Source organism: Aspergillus saccharolyticus (genome assembly GCF_003184585.1).
Source record: "Aspergillus saccharolyticus JOP 1030-1 unplaced genomic scaffold BP01scaffold_1, whole genome shotgun sequence".
Lineage (NCBI taxonomy): Eukaryota > Fungi > Ascomycota > Eurotiomycetes > Eurotiales > Aspergillaceae > Aspergillus > Aspergillus saccharolyticus.
The window spans coordinates 1,609,808-1,633,485 of NW_020290611.1; the positions used below are offsets into that span (position 1 = coordinate 1,609,808).

The 23,678-nt window shown below is 49.2% G+C and overlaps 6 protein-coding genes across 6 annotated transcripts; 3 read left to right on the plus strand and 3 right to left on the minus strand.

Annotated features, from left to right (window-relative positions):
- Nucleotides 1-343: 343 nt before the first annotated feature.
- On the minus strand, nucleotides 344-2,576 carry BP01DRAFT_286891 (MFS transporter; the record flags this gene model as incomplete). Its single annotated transcript, XM_025571484.1, has 11 exons — nucleotides 344-410; nucleotides 562-634; nucleotides 759-892; nucleotides 967-1,078; nucleotides 1,145-1,554; nucleotides 1,616-1,702; nucleotides 1,764-1,796; nucleotides 1,857-2,101; nucleotides 2,162-2,196; nucleotides 2,253-2,362; nucleotides 2,431-2,576. 11 exons carry the CDS (start codon nucleotides 2,574-2,576, stop codon nucleotides 344-346), a joined length of 1,452 nt encoding a protein of 483 aa, XP_025436065.1.
- Nucleotides 2,577-4,259: 1,683 nt separating this feature from the next.
- BP01DRAFT_362088 (serine hydrolase domain-containing protein) lies at nucleotides 4,260-5,628 on the plus strand (the record flags this gene model as incomplete). Its single annotated transcript, XM_025576207.1, has 4 exons — nucleotides 4,260-4,967; nucleotides 5,234-5,304; nucleotides 5,346-5,351; nucleotides 5,493-5,628. 4 exons carry the CDS (start codon nucleotides 4,260-4,262, stop codon nucleotides 5,626-5,628), a joined length of 921 nt encoding a protein of 306 aa, XP_025436066.1.
- Nucleotides 5,629-6,569: 941 nt separating this feature from the next.
- Nucleotides 6,570-10,054, plus strand: BP01DRAFT_420162 (tetratricopeptide repeat protein; the record flags this gene model as incomplete). The annotated part of the gene is made up of 4 exons (XM_025579446.1): nucleotides 6,570-6,856; nucleotides 6,906-8,755; nucleotides 8,805-9,020; nucleotides 9,070-10,054. The coding sequence occupies 4 exons, from the start codon at nucleotides 6,570-6,572 to the stop codon at nucleotides 9,957-9,959; spliced, it is 3,243 nt and encodes a 1,080-aa protein (XP_025436067.1). The 3' UTR covers nucleotides 9,960-10,054.
- Nucleotides 10,055-10,702: 648 nt separating this feature from the next.
- On the plus strand, nucleotides 10,703-11,510 carry BP01DRAFT_396757 (uncharacterized protein). The gene has a single exon (XM_025578484.1). It carries the CDS (start codon nucleotides 11,083-11,085, stop codon nucleotides 11,293-11,295), a length of 213 nt encoding a protein of 70 aa, XP_025436068.1. The 5' UTR covers nucleotides 10,703-11,082; the 3' UTR covers nucleotides 11,296-11,510.
- Nucleotides 11,511-13,941: 2,431 nt separating this feature from the next.
- Nucleotides 13,942-16,495, minus strand: BP01DRAFT_352626 (patatin-like phospholipase domain-containing protein). The gene is made up of 2 exons (XM_025573984.1): nucleotides 14,985-16,495; nucleotides 13,942-14,923 (listed from the first exon to the last, which is right to left on the minus strand). Exons 1-2 carry the CDS (start codon nucleotides 16,425-16,427, stop codon nucleotides 14,174-14,176), a joined length of 2,193 nt encoding a protein of 730 aa, XP_025436069.1. The 5' UTR covers nucleotides 16,428-16,495; the 3' UTR covers nucleotides 13,942-14,173.
- A 385-nt stretch (nucleotides 16,496-16,880) lies between these two features.
- BP01DRAFT_13933 (uncharacterized protein) lies at nucleotides 16,881-17,702 on the minus strand. The gene has a single exon (XM_025570544.1). The coding sequence runs from the start codon at nucleotides 17,608-17,610 to the stop codon at nucleotides 17,095-17,097; it is 516 nt and encodes a 171-aa protein (XP_025436070.1). The 5' UTR covers nucleotides 17,611-17,702; the 3' UTR covers nucleotides 16,881-17,094.
- Nucleotides 17,703-23,678: the final 5,976 nt, after the last annotated feature.

Genomic DNA, 23,678 nt, shown 5'->3' on the forward strand with positions numbered 1-23,678 from the left:
TCTTAAGGGGGCCATGCTAATCCAAATCGATGACTAAATTTGGATTGTTGTAGTTACAAGCATGCTCTTCATGACTAACATTAGGGCTTTTCATATAATAAATGGACATCTCCGATACTTCGGGATCGGGTGATCGAAGGAGCAATGGCCAACGATGCGATCCGCTATGAAGACTTTTGGCTCAAAACAAAAATAGAAGAAACCTGCGTTCGCTTAGCCGTACCTCGCGATCCATACGAAAGGAGCATGGTCAGGTGTTCAATATCTTCAGGGAGACTTCTGAAAACTTCTGATCACTAATTCAGGCATGCACCATAGTGTTATTTGCACAGAAATAAGGCGATCACCTTTCTCCTGTGGCAAACCGGCTTTTTTGGCGAATTTGGCTTCCATATTTGAAAAAAAGGTATCTGTCGTGAAGGAATGTTAGTAAAAGTAGCTTATTCGGTAATTGGAAGATAACATGTATAATGTTGATGGCATGAGATTGACTTGAGTCAAACTCGTCAAGCAACACTCGTTCCATGCCGCTTCAAGCCTCTAAGCAGAGAATTCACTTACGGGAAAGGGGCCATAAGAAGGGTCAAGAACGCCAACAATGATGATGCCCAATGATAACCTAGCTTATCATACACTGTAGAGCATTGTTAGCACAGACCATCGTTTCACCCGCTCTCAAAAGAAGAATGTTTATCTTGTAGTAGGCTTTCAACGAGAAGCATGACAGTCAAATGAGCCTGTGAAGGAACTGTACTTACTCTGGATCCCGAACAACGGAAATGCTCCTCCAAATGATGACCTGGTAAAGCTATTTGCGGCCAGTGCACTAGCGGCATATGTTGGATAAGCATCAACAAGGAAGGTGAAGATGCCTGAATAGACCAGAATTGTCCTAGGATATTAAGAGTCCGTCAGGATAATGGAAGGCAATTTATGTGCTCAAGTGATAACGATCCGGGGTCTTACCCTGCTCCAAATACTGCGCTGCCAATTATAGGAGCAATCCAATGTACATTAGGGTAAATTGTCCAGGCAAATATGAAAATTCCTACAGTGACCAATGGGCCCCCTAGAATGGCTATTACACCGACTTAGATATTAGCCATTGAACCTTATACCTAGCGTGTATGCAATTTATACTTACCCGGAGGTAGTCGCCATTCTGGTTGAAAGTCATTCGTTTCGTTTCCCCTCCCTTTGTGAGCACTCTCTAAACGCATATAATTCCGACGCCAGAATGGATCTGTCAATATAGCGCAAAGCATACCGACAAAGAGGCCGATGAAGCATAGGCCGCATTGCGATTCCGAAAAGCCATAAACAGTGGAAAAGGTCAACTGAAAAGCACCGAAGAAGAGATAAAGGATCCCGAGGAGTAGAGCCGAAAATATACACAGACTCAAGCACATTGGCTCCATTGTCAGAAGCAAAATAGGACGATACATAGACTGCATGATCATCTGTGCCATTGACCTCTGTGATCTCTCGGTTGGGGCTTTCCATTTCTCATTACCGGTATCTTGACGAAGCTTTCGGGCTTTGTATCTCAGAAGACTGATATGATTTTAGCAATGTACTAAATCTTGGAATATGAATTGTGAATAGAAATACATACACTGGGTGATAAGTCTCCGGGACAAAGAGCACAATAGAGACCAGTTCTAGGCCAGCCCAAATTAGAAGAACGTAAAATGTCCAACGCCTATTAGAGGTAGCCATTCGTATTTGATCTTTGTAGGATTGAGTTCGAAATTGAAACATACCATGTGCTGTATTCATTGATGAATCCACCAACACTATCAAGGAATATTAGTCTTAATAAGACCAGCGAATATGCCATTAACAAGTGAACTTACAGAGGACCGATTTCAGGACCAACGAATGGGGTCGCAGTATAAAACATCATAGGTAAAGCGAGTTCATGTCGATCAAACATATCCCCCACAGTACCGCCAGCTACACTCAAAAATGCACTACCTGCCAATCCGTTGAAGAATCGAGAGATAAGCATAGTTTGGATATTCTTTGCCACTGCGCATGGGATGAGCCACACCACGAATAGGGTGAATGATGCGATGTAGATTTTTCTGCGGCCATAAAACTGTAACCATCTGTTAACTTTGTTATCCATTCGCCCAGGGAGTGCTCTTCGGTGACTGACTTCGGATAAAGGGCTCAAAATCATCGGACCGAGACCTGGAGTGTGTAAGTATTTATGATGAACAAGCGTTTGTAAATTCAAATGAACCCACCAAGGCCCCAGATGAAAAATGACAACCCAAGTGTCACGACCAATCGAGAAGAGTTAAACTCTCTCTCAATCTGGTCATATGTTGTGCTATATATAGAAGAGGTGCAAGCTCTGTAGCGAGTGCGTGGTCAACCAATTGTTCTACCCAGGGGATTCAATCATATTCATATTTGACTTACACACAGAGTGACCCAAGGGAGACAATTGTGGTAATAAGCCACCGCCTTGCCTTGCTCATGTTCCTTGGATTCATTGGATCATTCTCATCCCAGCTCACAGTGAACTCGATGGACTCTTCTGCCTCTTGCCGTGCATCGTGACCCATAGTCAAATGAGGATTCTTCCCAGATAACTCATCGTCCAGAGACAAGCTGGGTTCCAGCGACGCGGAGATGTTTGAATGGTGTCTTCGTGCCTGCTCAGCAAGCTCAACCTCATTGACCCTAGAGCTAGCCATGTCTATGACTTTTCGGCAAAACCTTCCTCACAATATTTTGTAGGTGCAGCTACCTCTGTGCCACCTTGAAAGGTCCTCCGAAACCAACTGATCTCAGCGGAGGCGTTAGAGATCTTTCGTGTTTAAGGTAACGAACTGCGACTTATACTTCGAGCACCGGGTCAGTTTTGACTGCAGATGTGGGGATGCAAATAACCGTCGTACAGAACATTTCGAGTTGAAAGTGCAGGTGAGTAGAATTTTAGTTTGAAAGAAATTGATCAAGCTCCATAATCATCAACTATCACTTGATTTCCATTTCTCCGCCATTGCGATTGGTTGTGATTCTGAGAAGAGGCTAGAAAAGAGCCAGTAATCGCTAGACCAGCTGCTTCCACCATTCGGCCCCGCAGGTTTTTGCTATTCGGCCCCGTAGACTTTTTCCCGCTCGGCCCCGCAGACTTTTTCTCATTCGACATGTAAACTTCAGTAGCATCCGAATCTATGGTGGGGGAGATAGCATCTTCAATTCAAAATAACCTAGGGTACTTGATTTCCACTGCTCCGCCATTGCGATCGGTTGTGATTCTGAGGGGAAGCTAGAAAGAGCCAGTAATTGTTAGACCAGCTGTTTCCATCATTCGGCCCCGCAGGGTTTTGCCATTCGGCCCCGTAGACTTTTCCCGCTCGGCCCCGCAGACTTTTCTTATTCGACACGTAAACTTCAGTAGCGTCCGAATTTATGGTGGGGCAGATAGCATCTTGAATTCAAAATGACCTAGGTAGAGATGTCAGTGGTCGGTACTGGAACCTTTGGTAGTTAATGAGACCGAGCAAGATGCCGGCTTTCCGCTTGCATCACACTCTGCTTTCACTGTTGGAATGGGCACGCTAATCCTTGCCAAAGAGACGCCGCTAAATCATCAAACTCGGTACGTACGCTGAGTGCGCTTCCGATCCAACCGTGTTACCCCTGATTACTCAAGCACGAGGCGTCGATATGGTGGGGTGATATTGTCTTCGCTGGATCCACCGAGTCATGAGAGCTCTCATTAAAAATGAGTCTCTTCCACAATCATCAAGGACAGTGTAATTGTCTTGCTACCCAAGCCATCACAGTTTGCCCTACTTCCGAAACTCTTGAAATCCGTCGCAGATCGCTCAAAATGTCTTAGGTCATCGATCAGCTTGACTTGGACCAGAAGTCTCTAGACTGACTGTGCGATAAGATTTCAGTCTGGCATTGACAACGGTCGGATCTTCGGAGCCTCAGTCATTGTCGCTCGCCATGGCCGCATTGGTTCGAGAAAGAGCTTTGCACAGTGACACCTGATGGTCGTCCAGCTGCTGACGATGATATTTATCTTCTAATGTCAATTACCAAGTCTTTCACCGCTTCTCTTACGTAGAGATGGATCGATCAGGGCCTGTTCAATCTGGATACCAAAGTCATCGATATCCTACCTGGGTTTGGCGTGAGTGGAAAGCAGAATATCACCATCCACCATCTTCTCCACCCATACCTCTGGTACTTTTGCTTCTATGGTACCCCCGGGAGTGGTTCCTGCAGAAATGGGAGATCTGAAGAAGTTTGTCGAAGCTGTTTCTGTACTTCCATTGGTTCATTTACCTGGGCAGCGTTGCGCCTACAACCAAGCTGCTAGCTATGCCATTCTTGGCCGTATCCTAGAGGCTACCGATCCGAAAAATCGTCACTTCAGAGATCTTGTGCGAGATGAGCTGTTTACGCCTTTGAAAATGACTGAGGCAGCGATTGGTCTTGCTTCAGACCACCCAAGGCGTGTTCCAGTCTCGTTCCACCCGAAGCACGTCACCACGAACAATGAACAAACTCAGAAGTTGCTCAACACGGTAACCACCGACGGAAACGAAATCCCAGCTGGAGGTGCGTACGGTACTGCGGAAGATGTCTTCCATTTTGCCGAGACAATGCGTTTACGAGGAAACAATGGAGAGCACCGGCTCATCTCTAGAGCTCTTTTTGACTACGCTTGCCAAAACCACACCCGTACCTTGACAAACACGACCTGGGATTTTGAAAAGGAGGCCAAGGGTTTTCCTGAGTATCCAGCTCTTTTCAGCCTCCTTGGCGGTTACATTCGTGGAGAGGGGCATGTATTCACGGGTGCAGGCTTCACGGCCTCTCCGCGTGCTTTCTACGCTGTTGGAGGCGGAAGCACAATGTGGATGGTCGACCCTGATCGTGCTCTTACATTTGTCTTCCTAAGTGCAGGGTTCATTGAAGGCCTTGACAATTTCGTACGTCTGCGAACCTTGGGTGATCTTGCTCTATCAGCATGTACATAAGCACCTGGGACCACATGCATTCAAAACGTCGCTGTAATATTGTTCGCAAAGCCGATATCATCTAGTATCATCTTTAATTGGAATTCTTCGGTGCGAATGAACATTTTCAGGTCCAGACTATTTCCCTCTTTTTTCACATCTAAATATCGTTCTTCTATTTACTTCCGTATGGAGCCAAAACAGACAAGTAGCATATGTAGTTGCATTATGATTCTTAGTTCAAGTTACTCCAAATGACTGCCAGTGGTTTAGCTTCGTCCTATTCTAAAGTTCGCTCTGACTTGGTCACGTAAGTATAAACCTTCATAGATGGTTGAAATATGATTCAAGTGCTATGTAAGTCTCTTTATTTTGGCCGAATAGCAAAAGTGCAACCTCCAATTTTTAATCTCACCCAGAGCTACCTCAGGTAAACTGTATACATGCTTTCTACTTGGGATACATTGCACTATGAGTTGCTTGACAATCAAACGTTAGAATGTACACCGGCGCTTCGGTGCCCATCTGCAGAGCAACTTTCAAATGGCTGAACTTTCTGCTGTTATCATTGCCAGTCTGGAACTTTTGCTTCTATGGTACCCCCGGGAGTGAATATTATTCCTCCCAGAAATGATGACTAATACGGGCTTAGGATAATGTAATCCACTTGTGAGCGGGCCGCCCAAGTAGGCTTCCGTGCATGTTATTTCTATAATCTTTAACTCGGAGTAATTCAGCTACTAATAACTCCACTAAATAACGTAATCAACGGTCGGGCGGGACACACGGTCAGGCGGGACACCCTGGTATCCCATATAAAAGATGACTTTTGTATTCTATCATATATCAACCAATACTACTTTTAAGAAGCTCTTACATTGTATATAGATTATGTATATAATAATAGATGTCCTATAATTTTTTCAGAATTTTTAAAATATTTATATATATAGTTAGATCAAACTCTTATATAATACAAATAAAATACAGGTATTGTATTATAATAAGTTGATAAATATATCTATACTGATTTTTGAAAGATATATAAATAATTTTAATATAATTCAAAATCTATACAGAACAAATTTAATCCTTCTAGACTTTGCTGGTTGAGATATATTGTATTTAAAAAAGTACCTTTTGTCTAGTATTACCAGGGTGTCCCGCCTGACCGTGTGTCCCGCCCGACCGTTGATTACGTTATACCTTGATTACTAAGTTCTTTAGTAGACTAAGAAGATTATATATACTTTATAGTTAAAGCTATTTGAACTGGTAAAATTCTGCTTAGAGTGGCTAACGGCCAGGTCAGGTCAGGTTATTTCAATTTTTATACCTGACCGCAGGTTAATGGTCAGGTATATGATCAGAGTAATGGTTACTTCTCTAGTTTTTAGTCCTGGAGTAATTCGGGATCGCTCAGGGATTGCTCAGGACACGCACTTTTGTGCTCCTCCCACGCTCCGGGCCGCTCAGGGAGCAAAAAGCGGCGCCAAGTTCGGCCTAAAGCGGAAAAGGAAAGTCATTGACTTTCCGCAGCAATCCAGTTCGTTAGTAGCATAACCAACCATCGCCATGGAGTATCCTGACAACATCTACCCGGAGCAGGGGGTTTCGGCTGAAGAGTATGGCTATCCGACGGTCGACGAGACAAGGCAGTACCCATGGCAGGGTCACCAGCCACCCGCCCAGGCAGAGCCCTCTATCCATTCCGTACTGGATCCTCGTCTATACAGGGACTTATTCAACGGTAACTCTGCACAGCCATCAGACGAACAATCTGCGCACGAAGACACTGCAACCTATGAAGACGTGGATGTCTCCTCCGACTCGCTCTATACCTTGTCTTCAGAGGAAGAAACGTAAGCATACATATCACTTTCTTTCACATTCGGTACTGACAGATGACAGTGAGGAAGAGGAATATGAAGCCCCGCCAGAGGAAGGAGACGACGATGATTCGCTTTCGCGGCGTCGCCGCCGCCGCAAAGGAGGTCCCTTTAGTGGCCGCTACGGGGCTCGGGGCCAGAAAGGAGTCAAACGAGGCCCTCGCAAACCACTAGAACCAAGTCCGGAATTCAAGATCCTGCACTCCGAGGCCACTTCTGCCTTCATTGACGGTGATTATGACCGGGCCATTGTGTTGGTGAAACAAGCCATTCAGATCAACCCGGAGATGTTTGCTGCGCATTCGCTCCTCTCCGAGATCTTCTTGGCCCAGGGTGAGCACGACAAAGCTTTGACGGCATTGTTCAACGGTGCACATACGCGACCCAAGGATCCGGGAGTGTGGATCAAGGTAGCTAGAATGATCCTGGAACGTAGCGGAGAGGATCGCACCAGTGCCTTGAACGACGTGGTCTATTGTTACAGCCGAGTGATCGATATTCAGCCACAGAATTACATGATCAGGTTTCAGCGAGCTGCCATCTATAGGGAGCTCAACCACAATGGAAGGGCTGCGACCGAGTATGAAAGGATCTTGCGAGAGCGGCCAAACGACGCGAGAGCCCTCCGACACCTTGCAGAGACCCTGATAGACACCCAAGAGGCCCAGAAGGCGCTGGAAATATGGTCGAGGAGTGTTGACTATATCCTGACTTATGAGCCACAGGATGTGCCTGATTTCTCCTGGTCGGACATCAATATCTATGCTGAGCTGCACAGCATCGTGGGCCGTCCCTTTGACGGATTGAAGGCCACCAAGACGCTGTCCCGGTGGTTGCTGGGTCGGAACCGTGACACAATGTGGAAAGACTTCCATGATGATGATCGTGAGTGGGACGCCGATGATTCTCCCAGGCGGATCAAGACGGATGGCTATGTTCCGAAACAATGGCATCGTGATTCGTACGGACTGGGTCTACCGCTTGAACTCCGGATAAAGCTCGGGCTGTTCCGACTCAAGATGGGATATGACTACAAAGACGAAGCGTTACAACACTTTGAATGGCTGGACCCAGAAGACACATCAGAGGATGCTCGATTATATGATTATGGGGATTTGTTTCGCGAGGTCGCCGATGCTCTGAAGGAAGTTGGTTTGCTGCAAGAGGCGCTCAGGTTCTACATACCATTGCAACAAACGAATGATTATGCTGATGTCAGCTTCTTTATGGCAGTCGGTGACTGCTACCGACTTCTGGGCAAACTTGAGGATGCAGAAAATTGTTATCTCACCGTGGCGGAGTACGATGCGCAACACATCGAATCAAGAGTCCAGCTTGCCAAGCTGTATGAAGAGATTGGCATGAATGAGCAGGCGCTAAAATTCGTCAACGAAGCAGTCCTTCTTGGGAGACAGGAAACCCGAAGCCATAGAAGACGGAAAGACACGAGACTGGAACAGCTAGCCATGGAGTTCCGCTTAGCGGATTCAGGAGCTGACGCTGCCGTGCCAGAATCCGTCTCCCCTGAGCAGGCGCCGGCCGCCATCCTCACCACCCCTGCTGCACCAGTTTCGAGCAAGAAGCAGGCCGAGCCCGATGAAGGACAAAGGAAAAGTAATGTACAGTATCTATATGGCAAACTGCTCCAGTTGCAAGGAGCACTGAAAAGTGGGAATGATGAAGCCATGGAGGATTGGCTGGATATTGGTGATGCTCTGCTGCGCGAGTTTCGCTCGAATCGGATTTTCTATCCGCTTCAGCGCCACATGACCTTCTTGGGATATTCGCGAGAGGCGCAGAGAAAGAAGAGCAAGGGCCGTAGCCTCATGGAGGAGATGCAAGAGATGGCAGGTCGGCTTCACGAGTCGCTGGGTAAGCACCAATCACATTTCTCGATTGATCCTATATTGACAAGGTCTAGGCAATATCACGGAAGAGCCACTGCAAAGTACCATTCCCACTGATTACCACGGAATCAGCTTTGATGAGTGGCTCGATTTGTTTCTCCAGTATGCTCTCTATGTGGCAGCACAGGGTGAAGCGGATGAAGCGTATGATACGCTTGCAGCTGCTGCAGATGCAAGCGTCTGGTACCATTCCAAGCCTAGTACCCGTATGATTCATGTCTGTTGGTTCAGTGAGTATTCCAGTGATCTGTTCGCACGTTAACACTAACGCGTCTCTAGCTTGCGCCCTTCGAATGCAGGACGAGGAGACTCTCGCGAACGAGGCGCGTTGGTTCATCAAAGAATACCAATTCGTGACTGACACCTATCGTCTTTTTGCCATGCTAAGCCGTCTAAGCGGCGACCCTCAGCGGTCCATCTTTCATTCCTCCTCGAATATGAAGTTCATGCTGCGTCAAATCAAGGCCATGGACTTCACCCTTCCTGAGAACATCGCGGGAGCCCGACCCAACAGGCCACGAGAGTCCATTTACCAGGAGCGAGCCTCATTGTCGACCCGCGACGAGATCACGGGAGAAGCCATCTCCGCCGAGGAGATGGATATCGCTTTAATCGTGTTATACGGACAGATCCTGTACTCGGGCAACAGTTTCTATCCGGCCCTGAACTATCTATTCCGCGCGTACGCGCTGGATGACGAGAACCCGGTGGTCCTGCTGTCCATCGCCCTCTGCTATATTCACCAGTCGTTGAAACGACAGTCGGAGAATCGGCACTACCTCATTATGCAGGGACTATCCTTTATGCAGGAGTACCGACGTGTCCGTGAGCGACCGGGAACACTGCTATCCGAGCGCCAGGAGATGGAATTTAACTTTGCCCGCGTCTGGCACACCTTGGGGCTAGCGCATCTAGCGGCAGAAGGGTATCACCGTGTGCTGGATATCGGCAAGCAGATTCAAGCGCAAGCCAAACCTGCTTCGCAGCTGAGCACGGGATTGATGACCGACACCGATGTTGTCATGGCCGATGCTAGCGCGGGAGTCGACAACCCTGCTTTTGTGGAGGACTTTTCGCGAGAAGCCGCGGTGGCATTGCAGAATCTGTACGCTTTTAGCGGCGATATCCGATCTGCGCAGCAGGTGACGGCTCAATGGTTGGTGATTTGAGCGCGGCCGAATCGGGAGTTCCCTGCAGCTGTCCGTGGCGACGATTGGCACCCATGAAGTCATTCACTTCTAGTTCAGCATCAAAGAAATCGAACAGGCCCATCTTACTCCGTACACAGTATTACTATGGATGTAAAGTGCGATATCCTGGTTGGCACGCACTGTAGGACTTTTTTCTGTTTTCCCTTTGCTTTTCATTTCCCCCTTTTTTTTGTTCCTTTTTCTTATCCTTTTCTTGGTTTACGGGGTATCACCTGTCAACTGTCAAAAAAGGTCATCGAAGTACAATTGATCAACTTATTTTTGGAAAACTCGCCGGCTGCTTACAGCGCACACGTAATTGCCTGGTCATTCGTTGTTGGGGATTTCATTTGGACTTCATCCGAGTCACCTTTATCGGCCACGGAGACCGAGCCAAATCCCAATCCTAGGTCGTGAAAACTCGACCAGCCAGACTTATCGCTACTAACGCTTTAATGAAAGATTATACAGCTTCGCATATTTTGATTCCAAGAGGGCAGTAGCGTAAGTAGCTCAGTCCGCTCTCAATCCACTACCCGTACTCTTACTACAGAAGATCAGATGCTCGGGCGAGCAGCCGTGTTCCAAGTGCCACCTTGCTGGCCAAGGTGACCAACGCAGATATGTCTTTCGTGACCGAAAGTTCTGGTTGAGGAGTGGTAAGTCTGCTAGACTTGCCTCTGCAGACAGCAATCAAAATCTAGTCCCAGGACTGACCGAAGCGAGCGAGCTTCCATCCTTGGGGTGGACATGAGCTCCCCAGATATGTCAGTGAAGCATCTTCGGCGGCCTTCGCAACTCGCCAATGTGAATGCTCAGAGGGCAAGAGTCGTCGCCGCTGGATCCGCCTCAAAAGCAGCATAATGTGAAACATTCTAGCCTGACTCGCCTTCTTCGTACAGAAACACAATGGCCGAGTCCGGCTCAAGCTCAATTGCTGGTCAAAACCAAATTTCAACCATACTAGCCCCCCCCCCTTTCATCTAGCCCTTCGCACCGCCTCGCTAGATCAACTCCATGATGACTATTATAGAACAATTTGCAAAGACTCTGCTTCGACATGTAAACATCTCGCTCTCTTTGCCCTCGGAGAGCTTTTTCTATGTTGTCTGTGGTGTCGAAAAGCAGCTCAATGCCGGGTTTGTCGTACTATGTACGCGCCATGGAGCTTCTTTCGGCCTTCCCGGAACGGCCCACCATCAAGCACATTGAGTTTCTTCTGATGCTCGTATGTTGCCATCATTCCCCTTACCTGATCGGTGCAAAGGCGAGTGCCTTGCCACTGGCTTTCAGGCCCTTTGCAGTCAGTTCGTGAACCGATGGCAATCCGCTTTCGCTCTCGTCGGCCATGCTCTTCGGACCGGCCTTAGATGTGGGCTGAACCACCAGCAACCCTGAGAACCAGTGTGACGACTTTGCTACAGAGAACGTCGCGTGCGCCTTTGGTGGACCATTCATATATCTGACCGCTTTTGGAGCTTTAAACGTGGCCTTCCGGTCCAGGCCCAGGATGAAGATATTCACCTCAGCATGCCAACGAACTTACCAGCGGGGTCCTGCAGCGGACACCCATGAACAACAATCTCGTGGCCATTGGCCTCTACGAGCATCTCCGGCTTGCCCAGCAAGACCTGCAAGGCTGGCGCTGGGCATCGAATTCCCTCTACGCCTGGCCCTGCAGCAGCCCCGGATGCGAGGTTTCTTGGCGTATGCAGACGACTACCCGTCTCTGCTTGGTGAGACGGGCGAGTCCCTTGATGCGTATGCACTTGGGTGGACTGTTTCCCCTCCCTAAGTGCAACTGCTTGGTCTTTGTTCCTGGGCGGAGATGGTAGTATGTCTATTGTACTCAAGGTTTGTGGCAGGGAAAACGACAAGAACGTGTGGCCTCTTCCCGCTTAGGTTGAGCGGGACTGGTTGGTGGAGTTTGAGGCACAGGTGCACGGTACCCTTGCGGCCTTGCATGCGCGTCGACTGCTGGAGTGAGGTTTACGCGTACCCTGCAGTTGATCGAAGGGTGCCATATGTTGGAACTGCATCTGCACTAGCCATCGACCTCGATCGATATGTTCGGGCCGGGTAGCGCAAAAAGTGAGCGCAGCGTCGTTAACCAGGAGAGATGATGCACCTTGGAGAGTCGAGGCCATACTGAGTAGTTTTAAAGCTTGTACTTCAATCAAATTGGAATGTTGAGGCCGAGAATCGGTCGTACCGATCTATGGAGAAGCCGAGATCAGTTCGGCTGATTTAAGGTTGACCGTAGCGTCGGTAGTCTCGGTGGGACTGCCACCGTCCGGCCTCATGCAACCACTGCTGAGAACACTGGCAACTACTTATTGCATGGACTCAGCTTCGGAATACGACTAATGGGAGCGGAATATCACCAAGTTGGTATTGTTATGAGACGGTACCAGTTGCACAAATGCTTGGATTACTGTTTTGGTAGGATCCCAGTACCACTCGAGGCACCGCTGCTACAACAAGGGTGTGCTTGTCGCACCTATACCTCGCGCAGCCTGAATGGGTACGTTTGAACGAGCCTTTGGATTTCAACTGGCTTCCTATCATAGCCCGCAACATCTATCCTTGATAGCTTCCAGGGGGGAGCGGGCGTCCTGCCGTACCAGGTACCAGGCAATGGTTCCCGGAGGACAGTTGATGTCCCCATTGAGTTACTACGCACAGTACAGTAACTATGTTATCACGCGGATATACACTTGGTGCACTTTGACTCACGGCGTGATGTCCTCCTTCACGCTTAGAGCAAGGACAGCAGATCAACAGCTCATCGACGCAATTCTCCGGGAGTTTGTGCTTGAGTGTTGATGATTTACCTGGAGATGACTACACCAACACAAACAACACACGCGCTGTATCCCCCACCTCTCTTCGTGAGGAAAGAATATTACGTAGCTCTTCAACCACCTAGATATCCAAAGACCTTTGACGAGAGGGAAAAGATTACCAAAAAAAAAAAGTCAGGACCCTGATCTACCAGACAATCTGCTCCTCAGCAGGAAAGCCTGTCTTGGCAGCTCTGGCAGTCACCACACTCCTAGTGATTATCTACTACGATATACATCTCGCCACCCCCCATCCGTGCCCTCGGTATAACTTCCTCCTCACCCTCCCACCCATCCCACTGATGCCAAGCCCGCGGGTAGACAGGCAAGGCAAGGACATCCCAGAAGAAAAAGGGTGACCAGATTCATCCCGCCCAGCAACCCTCTCACGTCATGATCGACATTAATCATCAAAGATTCCGCTTGGAAGGCGTAGATAGATAGAGTTTTAGAGCGGGTTCTACAGAGTAGGTTAGTATCGTGTTGTGCGCGGAATTTACCCCGCACTTTATTTCTGGAGGAGGAGGAGGATGATGTGATGGGATGATATCAAAGGACGGGGGGGGGGGGGTTTGAGGAAAGGGAGTGGTTATTGATGGTGCGTTGGGGTTGATCTACGGGTTAGCTATCCTCTGATCTTATCAAAGGAAGGAGATCGAATGGCGAATGGTATTTCTGCGTCCTGCATTCTCAAATTGAAATTATTGATGGGATGTGCCGTGAGGTGGAATTGGGACTTATAACGGTAAGTACCAAAAGTTTAGGATGGGTTGGTACTGTATTCCCAGGTTCTTCATCTAACGGGTGGCGAGGTGATATCTATAACATATACCAGTATCATATTTCATAGCCGTCAGAGATCCTCGAGACAAGGGTTTTGCCATTGGGTGAAGGTCGAAGATCATTTGCTGACATCTTCGTGATTGGTTGGCAGTGAGAAGATCATCTCGGTCTTTGATCACTACACGGCGAGGTACATGTACTTGACGTTGTTCGGGTATTGGGGTAATTTCTTGTATCTTCGTTTTTTTTTTTTTTTTTTTCCCTCCTAAAGGGTTTGCTTTAAACTGATTGTTGGTGGTAAGTCTATAGGTGTATGCAGTACTTTGTAAGTGGAAGGAAAGTAATATATGATACAATTCAGCTAGTGTGACTAGCTAGCGCTGTCGTATGTTACTGTGTCTGTGCTAGATAGCTAGGGAAATGATCTAATAAACTGAAACTTGAACAACGGCTGATAACCAACAACAGCACCATGATAAGCAACGGCTAAATAGACGGGACTAGAAGAATAGATGGCTGTGTACTGTGTAGTGTATGCATGCATGTATTCCGAACAAAGCACCAACTCTATTCGCCCCGGAGTCCATCCTCCTCACCATACATATCCACATCATCGAAGAATACCGCCGATTGGCGTCGCATCTCTTCGAAGATGTTGCCCCCCGAGCTTCCCCGTCGGGGCTCCGGGACCCGCAGTCGTAGCCGGGACGGGGCGTGCGAGGACTCCTCCGCCGATGACAGGTCCGAGTAAGACGTATCCACCAGATACTGCGATTCGCCCGTACTGGCGTGGTCGTTGCTGCCGTGGTTCATCTGTCGACTGGGGAGGTTCTCGTCCAACCGCCGCGACAGCGAATTGCTGGTGTCTGACCCACCGGGCAGCGGCGCCGGGGCGGCGCCGGCTTGTGTAAACTTCTGAAGTCCCTTGACGACGGCAATCTCGATCTTGAGTCGGTTCTTGATGAATTGAATCTTGGGAAAGGCGCTTTGCTGGCCGACACGCAGCATGCGCGCGAGACGCTCGGGGTCTGGGTCGGACAGGATGTGCCAGAAATCCGACGGGATGGTCTTGGGCCAGATGGTGACGGTGCCGCTGAACTTTTGAAGCCAGATCTCACTCCAATCTTGACCCAAGGGACGCGGGAGGAGCTCGAGATGTCTCAGAACGCGCAGCCATTTGTTCATGTCAAGCTTGATGTACTGCTCGATCGCTGACCCCAGAAACCCGCCGCGCCAGCCTCGGCCTTTGCGGTGGGTGACTGGCCGGCCGACCGACCCTCGCGAGCTGAAGAAGAAGAGGTTGATATGGGGGTTGACCTGTACAAAAGTGAAAGGGTCAGTGAGCGTGTTATTTTTGAAGATCCAAAGGTAACCTTACCTGCGAGACAATGGTAAAGTTGACGTTGAAATGCAGGTTCAGCGCTTTGAGGGGAATGTCGGTCCGTAAGCTACCATCTTTCCACTTGTGTCCAAAGGAGTAAGGCGCAAGTGTGCCGTCGCGTTTCTTGGTCATGAGCACCACAGGGTTTAGAATGCCAGGCACTGCCGCAGACGCTAGAACAGCGCTCCAGATGACACAATCAGGCGAGGTAAGATAATTAGCTAGGATAGTAGGAGAGTGAGGATCCGATGGGACACATGACACATTTAGTATACGTCCCGTTCGCTCATACGCCTCTCGAAACGTCATCGATCCCCTACAGAACCAGCTACATTGACGAGCCCACTCCAGAGTGTCGAACCGGGCGCCCGTCCTCCACCAGCGCATGAACCACTGCGGAAAGCTCTCGTGGCAGGCCTTGATCCGGTGCGCCAGCGCAGGGACAAGCAGCTGTTTCAATTCCTCATCGGTTCGGGTCGCAACCAAGGCAGCCACCAGCGCTCCGCCTGATGTTCCCGTAATGATCTCCGGCAGAATCTCGTTGTCCAAAAGCGCCCGTACAACACCGAAGTGGTAGTAAGCGAAGGTGGCACCGCCAGAGAGACAGAGCGCGGTACGTCCAAAGTTGGTGTCCAGATGCTTGAAGTGACGGATCTTCTCCTGATTGCTGATCGTCTTCGACTCCGACACCACCTGGATGCACGCATGCAGCTCGTCCATGTACGTCTGCACAAGGTTCTTGGTCCCCGAATAAGCCTCGCTATACAGGCGAGGATTTTCCACTCCAGCGAAGTTATTCTTGACGCACGCTTCCAGCAGGGTGCACAGCTCCTCAGCCGCAGGCGTGTCTCCTGCGCCACCACTCTTGTCCTGCATCTCGCGCTCCACCTCTCGTCTCGCCTTCCGCAGCTGCTTCACAAGGTTATTGATGGTGAGATGGTCGTAGTATGCATATTCGTCAATCTCCTTCCACCGCTGGTTGCCGAGGTAGTTGTCGAGCGCCTGGGCGGCTTTCAGCCAGTCGCGGTAGTTGGTCTGCGCATGGAGCTGCCTCCGCAGCCGTTGCCGCGTGCCCCTCCAGGAGATCCAATGTTCGTAGAGGACGATATAGATTCGCGTCAAGGCGTAAGCGATGGCCAGAGCCGTGATCCAGCCGAAGACGATGAGCAGGAACGGCCACTTGAGGAATGTGTACAGAACCCCTTCTCTCGTTTCATCCTTGGTGCGTCGCGGGCCTTTGCGACGGCTGCGGCCTTTTTTGACAACTCGCTGGTATATCGGGCGCCAATCGTTGAGAGCCACCAATGGTGAGGCCCCTTGATCGGTCAGGGCGTTCTCGAACTGTCGCAGGTCATCGGAATTGATGAAGTCGTGGTCGTAGTCGGGGATGGCGCTGGGATCGTAGATCTCGAGCGTTGCAGACTTTTCTGCTCCGTTCATGTTTGACGATAATGCATGTTGAGGAGAAGAATCAATGATGGCAAGGTGAGTTTCCGGGAAGAGGGAGGGGGGGGCCAGGGTAGGTAATCGGTGACGCACTAGGAACAGACGTCAGATCCTGGCACCGCCCCTTATTCCGGGCCTCATGCGCCACACCCTTTCCCGTGACGGTGGTTGACATTCTCGGTGCTTCATACTCCCCCGCCCGTTTCGGCAGTGAACCATGGGTCCGAGCCTAGCCCGTTGATGGAATAGATAAACCGTTGCGATAAGAACCGGTCGAACATCAGGCTAACTTCAGTACAATAATTATGAGTATGTAACAGAAAATTAAGTGACCAGATTACGGTCTACAGTGTCACAACCTCATCCACCCAGGAAAAAAAATCCTCACCCCCTCCTTCCATTAGCCCTTGGTGCTCTATCATATACTGCTAGTGCCCTCGCAAGCTGAATCCGGGCCGAGATGAAACTAAGTAATAGGAGATGCAGATGGGGATGACAAACATCCGCTCCATCACTTTGCTTTTGTGACATCAGCTTGACTTCCCCCCCCCGCCAAGTGATGCAGCTGGTCTCTCCGCTTGAAGTCATCGCATTCTTGGCTTTTTGAAGACCGACTTTTGCACTATCACTCCCGGCCATTTGTAATCCGAGTTGGTCCGTGTCACTGACAGATCGACGGTGCAGACGAGGAAAGCTTGTAAATCACTGCCTGGGGTGGCCCATGATCATCCGACCAGCTCATCCAAGACTTACATAACCAAAGGAGACTGTGAAGTCCGGGGCGCAGAGGCAGGAATGTGTCCCCCGGTCCCAGGCCCGTATTGCGCACGCACATGCCTGAGGAACACGCGGATGGCTGTAGGCATGACTCGGGTGAGCGCACCTGTACATGTCCCAACGGCTTCTTACAGGCCAGCATTTGAAGGACTATCCGGATCATATGTACCGCTAGTTGCATGGGTCTCTTCAGGAAGGGTGTGGCACATAAAATCCACATCGGCTGAGCTGGAGTTAACTCGGCAGAGCTGATGAAAGAACGATGATGAAAGTTCCTGGGTCTCAGCTGCAGGAAGACCCGTGCTTTATTGACAGGGTCAAACGGAGTGTACTGCCACCACCCGGATGTGGTCCCGTCAGTCTCTTCCATTATTAGCCGCCCAGATCTCAATGTTGCCATCGGTCGGCATATCAATATCAGTGTACCACAGTGAAAGGTGCAGGGTCTGAGCTGAAGCGCATGGCGTTACTGTACCGTATGTTTGCCAGGCTGTTTGATCTCGATGCCTATTCCGGCACTTTCACGAAATGCGGGGTAAAATTGACCGAAAGCCCTGGCTCAAAATAGGAGATATCTGATTTCGATGACCGTCTCGGAGATTTGCACCGGCCAGGATGGTCAGCAACGCAAACTAGTGATATGGCGACAGTTCGAACCCTCCCTTCTGGCGCTGGTCATTGGTGCGCGGTCCCAGGAGGAGGATGAAGGCCGGACAGCGAATGGGATCCTGATTCCTGATCAACGGGTGCTGCAGGCTAATTCCCGTCCTTGGATGATGGGATGGCTGTACAAAGTTCAGCCGCGGTTTGGAAAGGTTAATAGGGATCGGGTGCTGCATTCGCGTACTGGGAACAAATGATACGAAATCTGCAGCCGCATCATACCATCACAGGTTCAGCGCAACTTGCTTTTCCCTTCCTCTTCCGTTCCCTTCACCGTGGTGCAGCTGAAGCTACTCAAGTAGCTTGCATAAAAGTTCGCCCCTCAATCAAGATTTCTGCCTCCCTCAAAGCAGGGAAAACTCACAGCAGTGCAGATGCCTGTGATGTTTCCTTCCTGGCGCCAGCGCGGCAGCCGCCCGCGCAGATAGATATCTTTCAGGCCTAATCGATAAGAGAGATGGAAACTCGTGTACGTACTGAGCACAGTATGAGTAAGGTGAACCTTCGCAGCGCCATGGCGGGAGGTATACGGAGTACAGTCAAAGCCATTATTCCGTCGACTGTGCACTCTTTATGCTGCTTTCCTAAAGCGGTGGGATGCATCACCGTGAGCCTTAAATTCAGCGGTGCGCGTATGAGTCAAGTTCACAGTTGGTTGGAGTTGCGCCCATGTTCTGTCCAGATTCTGACTAGCGTGTGCAGATCAAGCCTCCGTGCTTTCATGGGTTCAGTTCTTTCTTCCAGTTTCCTCCTGTGTCTTCCGTCTTATTAGTATTGTACGTATGTGCCGCGTAGAAGTCTTCTGTCTGGCAACCTATTGCCATGGTCCTTGGCAATTGTCACTGGCAGAGAGACCAGAAGAAGGCAGAGGGCAAGCAGCAAGAAAAAAATCTAGTAGCAAACGGGATGCACCATCCACGCTGATTGGCATGAGATTTGCGCCTCGTCGAGCGAACTGCTGATCATTCGTGGCGGGATGAGTAGAGCAGTGGAGACCCGCCCATTTGAGTCGTCAGATCCTCCTCCGAGTCCCACTCTCCTTCGGTCTCCCACAACCGGGTCCGGCTTTTTTTTTTTTTGTCTGCTGCCATCAAATTGAACCTTAGACTAAGGTAGTCTACTGCGTAGGTAAGATACTATTGTATCCATTCAAGAATAGTCCACCCAGGACTCTGGTAGCCAGGGTTTTTTTCTTACAATTAGCGTCCCCCTTCGTTGGGAAGAATGAAGCGTTCCCCCTCTATCCGTATTGACAAACCAGATATAACCAAGATGTCATAATGGGTCATGTGCGCCCTGTCCGATTTCAACGGTGATTGGCACGATTCGAGGATATCAAAAAAGGAGCCTGCCCCGAGACTCCGGGTTTGGCCCATTCCAACCTCCGTATACAACATGGTTATCCAGCATTCCTAATCGGATAGAGAGAGTGGGCGGGAATCTTCATTGCCAAACAACAATCGCCGCTGCCAAGCACACATTTGGACCCCTCCCCCTTCTCTCCACACATTGTGTGAGACAGGGCTTCAAAGCAGGGTTGATCATCAAACAAGCCATTAAGGGCTGGGGCAGTTCTTGGACGGAACCTCCTCGCATACGCGATTCCCGAAATAACCCACAAAGCCAATTGTGTGTACGGAGTACAACTTGTGTTCGATACACTCCTAGCATGCTACACAGCGCATGGAATAGGGCCGGCCCTTTCCTCCAGGCTAAATCGGGGTATTAAACTCAAGAAAGGCCATCTTGCTCTCATTGTTTCCTCTGGTTTCACCAGACTACCGTCCCGACCTTGGGAGCGACGTTGGACCGATCACATACCGTGAAGCGTCACGATGACTCCCAGGGATGCCGCAGTGCAAATAGAGTGAGTGTCGCCTGTCTTGTATCTACCTATCCGTTACTACGGTGTAGAACCAGATGACATCTTGGGGCGGGCGAATCAAATACGCACCCTTTTTCCTAAGAAGGGACTCGACTTTTCAGCCAAGCGCCTCGAAGAGTCAAGGCATGGAGAGGCGAAGACACTCCTCCAATGCAGCTGTAGACACGGTCCGCAAAGCAATGGGTTCGAGATAGGTGCCCACTTCATCGTCGTCATCAGCATCCCGGATAGACTTGTTGGCTGTTCATGAAGCAGCCAACCGGCATCGTCGCGAAGATGGATACATGGTAGCCTCAATTGATGCCTGCTATTCCGTAGCCTACGTATGGGTAGGATAAGTGAGGCAGGAAGAAAGGGAAGAAGAGAGAGCGGTCACGAAATCATCAGAATCGCATAGTCTTCCCCCCCCCACCATCCATAGACGTCATTGAATCTGAGATTCGACACCAGCATTCTACCCCTCGTTGCGATCAAGCATATGGAGGATCGCCAAGAACGTGGGTCATGGAATGAGGGCAACAGACAATGACACAACTCTCGTGCTCAAGGAAAAAAGGAGGCGGGAGGGACAGGGCGGGCGTGGAAATTATGGGCCAAATGATGTTATTCATTGCGGACGAACGAGAGAAAGTGGAACACAGAACTGGAGCTAGACAAGACAAAAAGAATGTGTGGTGTGATATTTGGGAATAGCGTCAACAAACAGAAGCGGTGTGACAGCGGGAAAAGCGAGTTGCGATCCATAACGGAAGCAAATCAACGAATCGCCGGAGTGTCTGTCTTTGAAGTGTGTGATTTTTTAAGGTTTCTGGTAATCGAGATAACCACACAGCAAGCAAAGCACATCATCGGATTTCGAACCAGCGCCGTTTTGTGCACGGCGCACCTGTTGATCCCCTTTCGTTGACTCGGTAGATAGACGACAGGGAAAAGTTTACTACTGTATGTGTCATGAATGGTTCAGGGAAACCAACAGGGAGGGAGGCATGATAGATGACCCGATCATTTTTTACGAAGTCTAGGTGGGCTTTTGTAGTCACTTGATGCTGAGACTGAGAGATGAGAAATCCTCATGAGCGCAGGGCTCCACTCGAGCCTCCCAAAAGAATGCCAAACTGTCAGTGCGAGATAACAGAGTCGGATTTCGTGATTCTCCTGCTGACACACCCTCTGAGTAAGTACTGTAAGTAAATGAAGAGGAAGGGGAAGGGGGGGGGGGTGAGGGTGCACATAATCATAATTCTAAGAAAGTGATCTCGTACAACCGTTAGTTATGCCTTCTTGGAGTAAACGAAGTTTCCATCCGAGTTTCAGCTAAAGAAACCGATGCATGAAGTGCATGAAGTGAGACGCAGTAATTAGCCCATACATGCGGCCGGAAAGAGATTTCCAGACAATTGCTGAAATGTGTTCAAATCTTCCCACCCATACAGAATCATCCTCATTCCTCTCGATGCCGCTACTGTGTAAGATAGTTCTGTATGGTCATTTCTGGTACATACCCAGGCATACCTGGGGACTCTCAGTAAGATCCTAGCCCCCAGTCACTAAAGCGCCTCAACTTGTCAAGCCTCCGTTCAAATAACTGTATTGGGAAAGCCATGATGTTATTTTGGCCTTGTCTCGATATTCATTTGCCAGTGTTGGTACTTCCCTAGTGCTAGGCTGCCAGACTTGCCAGTAGTTGTTTACAGGTGACCGAGCAGGGATTGATGCTCTAGCACTAGACCGAGTAAAGCGTCATGCACAGTGGCTGGAGGGTGCGGGCTGATTCGCCCGAGAGCGATATACTCGGATGTCCTCCAGGGCGCTATCAGCTGCACTGTTGGGGGCTCACTACCAATCACGGGAGGTTTTGACACCGACGGTCCATTACTCGTCCCGCTGCTGCGCCGGGTTTGCATTTTCATTTCCATAATTATACTTATCTAACTTAGAATTGGTATAATGTATGGATTCTAACATACCCCCGAACCTGCAGCAAGCCCACCCTCCTCCCTTTTTCTTTCTCTCCGCCTTTTGCACAGGAACGAAGCAAAGTAGAAGGGGAAAAAAAAAGAATCGGTCCATCTTCTCCGACTACTGACATACATTAGTCGCTTCTTAGAAGACCAAGTAGAAGGGTCAACATGGTGTGTGCGTCGGCGCTTGTACTTCTCCTGTTGATTGTCATTCGCTGAAATCTGCGATCATTGTTACTGGTACGCTTCACATGAAGGCTTCTCCGTGCTGTTGCTGCTGCACCAGCCAAGTTCAAGGGTCGGGCGATCGGGAAACCCGCTTCTCAAGGATGCAGTCGGAAAGATGCTCCACTTTTTTTTTTCCCTTTCCCTTTTCTCAAGAGAACAGAATGGATAGCGATGTGGTAAAGGAAAAACAACAACACCATCTAGTCAATAGTTAATATTACTACTCTATAGCACCAGTGCCTTCCACCCCTCACGGAGGATAGAATCATGTTTTATTGATACTGAAACCAATAATGCATGCCATGAGCCATGAAGTCACTGAAGAAGTAAGTTTCTTCATCTGATGGAACGCCCAGAGGTACCAGTGGGGTTTCTCGCCAATCTGTGGTATCTCTTTTATCACGTTCGGGATATTCGGCCGTGCTGCTCCCCTCCCTCGCTAGATAGAGTTTCCAAAGAAGGCTACCAGCCATTTGAGGTATGGGAAATTGAAGCCAAACATGTCTGGAGCAGGGACAGTCGTAAAGAAACCGAGCATCCTGTTCCTGGCTCGATTTGTGTGGACTATTCTCCCAAAAAACAGAGGGGAGAAGAGACGAGGACGAGAGAACGGAAACCGATACCTACGATGAAACATTAAGCATCATTATTTGCCACCGAATTTATGGGTAGTCTTTGTAGACAAGCGTCAGAAGGGTGGTCAAAAAGTCGGTTGAGGGATAGAATAGTGTATCAAAGAGACAGCAACAACCGATTCTTTTTCTTCTAATAACTAGTAGTTCTATCCTTGAAAGACAAGCACCCAAACAGAGTAACCTAGTACCTAGTTAGGTATTAGTTAGTTACTACTACCTAGTTTACTAGTGATCCGGTATCCACAAGAGTCATACCGTACGATACACACTACTGCATGTACTACGTACCTCGACCACGCCCGATGCAGCGGCTCCCTGACCAAAGGGAAGGCTGAGAAGATGATAACAGTCAAAAGATAATGATTTATATTAGTAGGAATCGCCAGCCCGCTCGTCCAACATCTCGCCTCTTCTCCGATCCCTCCTCTTCCTTTCTCTCTCTGCTTTGGGGTTTCTACTCTTTCCTTGCCCCTTTTCTCAATCGTTCAACCGTCAATTGATTTTCCTTGGATCGGTTCTTTGTGATCAAAGATTAGAAGGTAATTATCCTCCTGATTCTTGAGAATCTTGCTCGTGATTGATTTCGCTTATCCTTCTTGTCTCGTTCTCCCCACCCTTGTCTCCCTTTTCCCGTCGTTGCTGGAGAAAACAAAAAAAAACACAAGAACAAGACAAAAAAAAAGAAAGAAAGAAAGATAGTATCTATCTGTCATGATAAAATGATTTACCTTGTTATTCATTCACTTGCTTTTTTCTCCCCTCCACCCCCCCTAAAAAACCCCCTCCTTTCTCAGCTGATTGCTCCGGTGCACATCCATGCTCCACTTTGGCCGCCCCTCCCCTCCCACCCCCCATCCGTCACATACCATCCACTAGCCTAAATCCAGTAGGTCCGTGGTACTTTGCATATTAGCTCCCCCCGGTCCTCTTTTTCAATCGTCGCTATCCCCAATTTCTATCATCCCATCATCATCATCCTTCCCATCTTCTCCTTTTTGTCGTGATACCTGCTACTTCTTCTCCTCCCTGTTCCTTCCCCTCCTTAGCTTTGTCCCGGTGACAATTTTCTCTCAACTGACTTCGGGGATACCTCTTT

Coding starts and splice junctions, on each gene's coding strand:
- BP01DRAFT_13933 (XM_025570544.1), bottom strand. CDS start 17,610: ATGGCAACATTGAGATCTGGGCGGCTAATAATGGAAGAGACTGACGGG.
- BP01DRAFT_352626 (XM_025573984.1), bottom strand. CDS start 16,427: ATGAACGGAGCAGAAAAGTCTGCAACGCTCGAGATCTACGATCCCAGC. Junction 14,924..14,984: donor ACTTTACCATTGTCTCGCAG/GTAAGGTTACCT, acceptor ACTTTTGTACAG/GTCAACCCCCATATCAACCT.
- BP01DRAFT_396757 (XM_025578484.1), top strand. CDS start 11,083: ATGTTGTCTGTGGTGTCGAAAAGCAGCTCAATGCCGGGTTTGTCGTAC.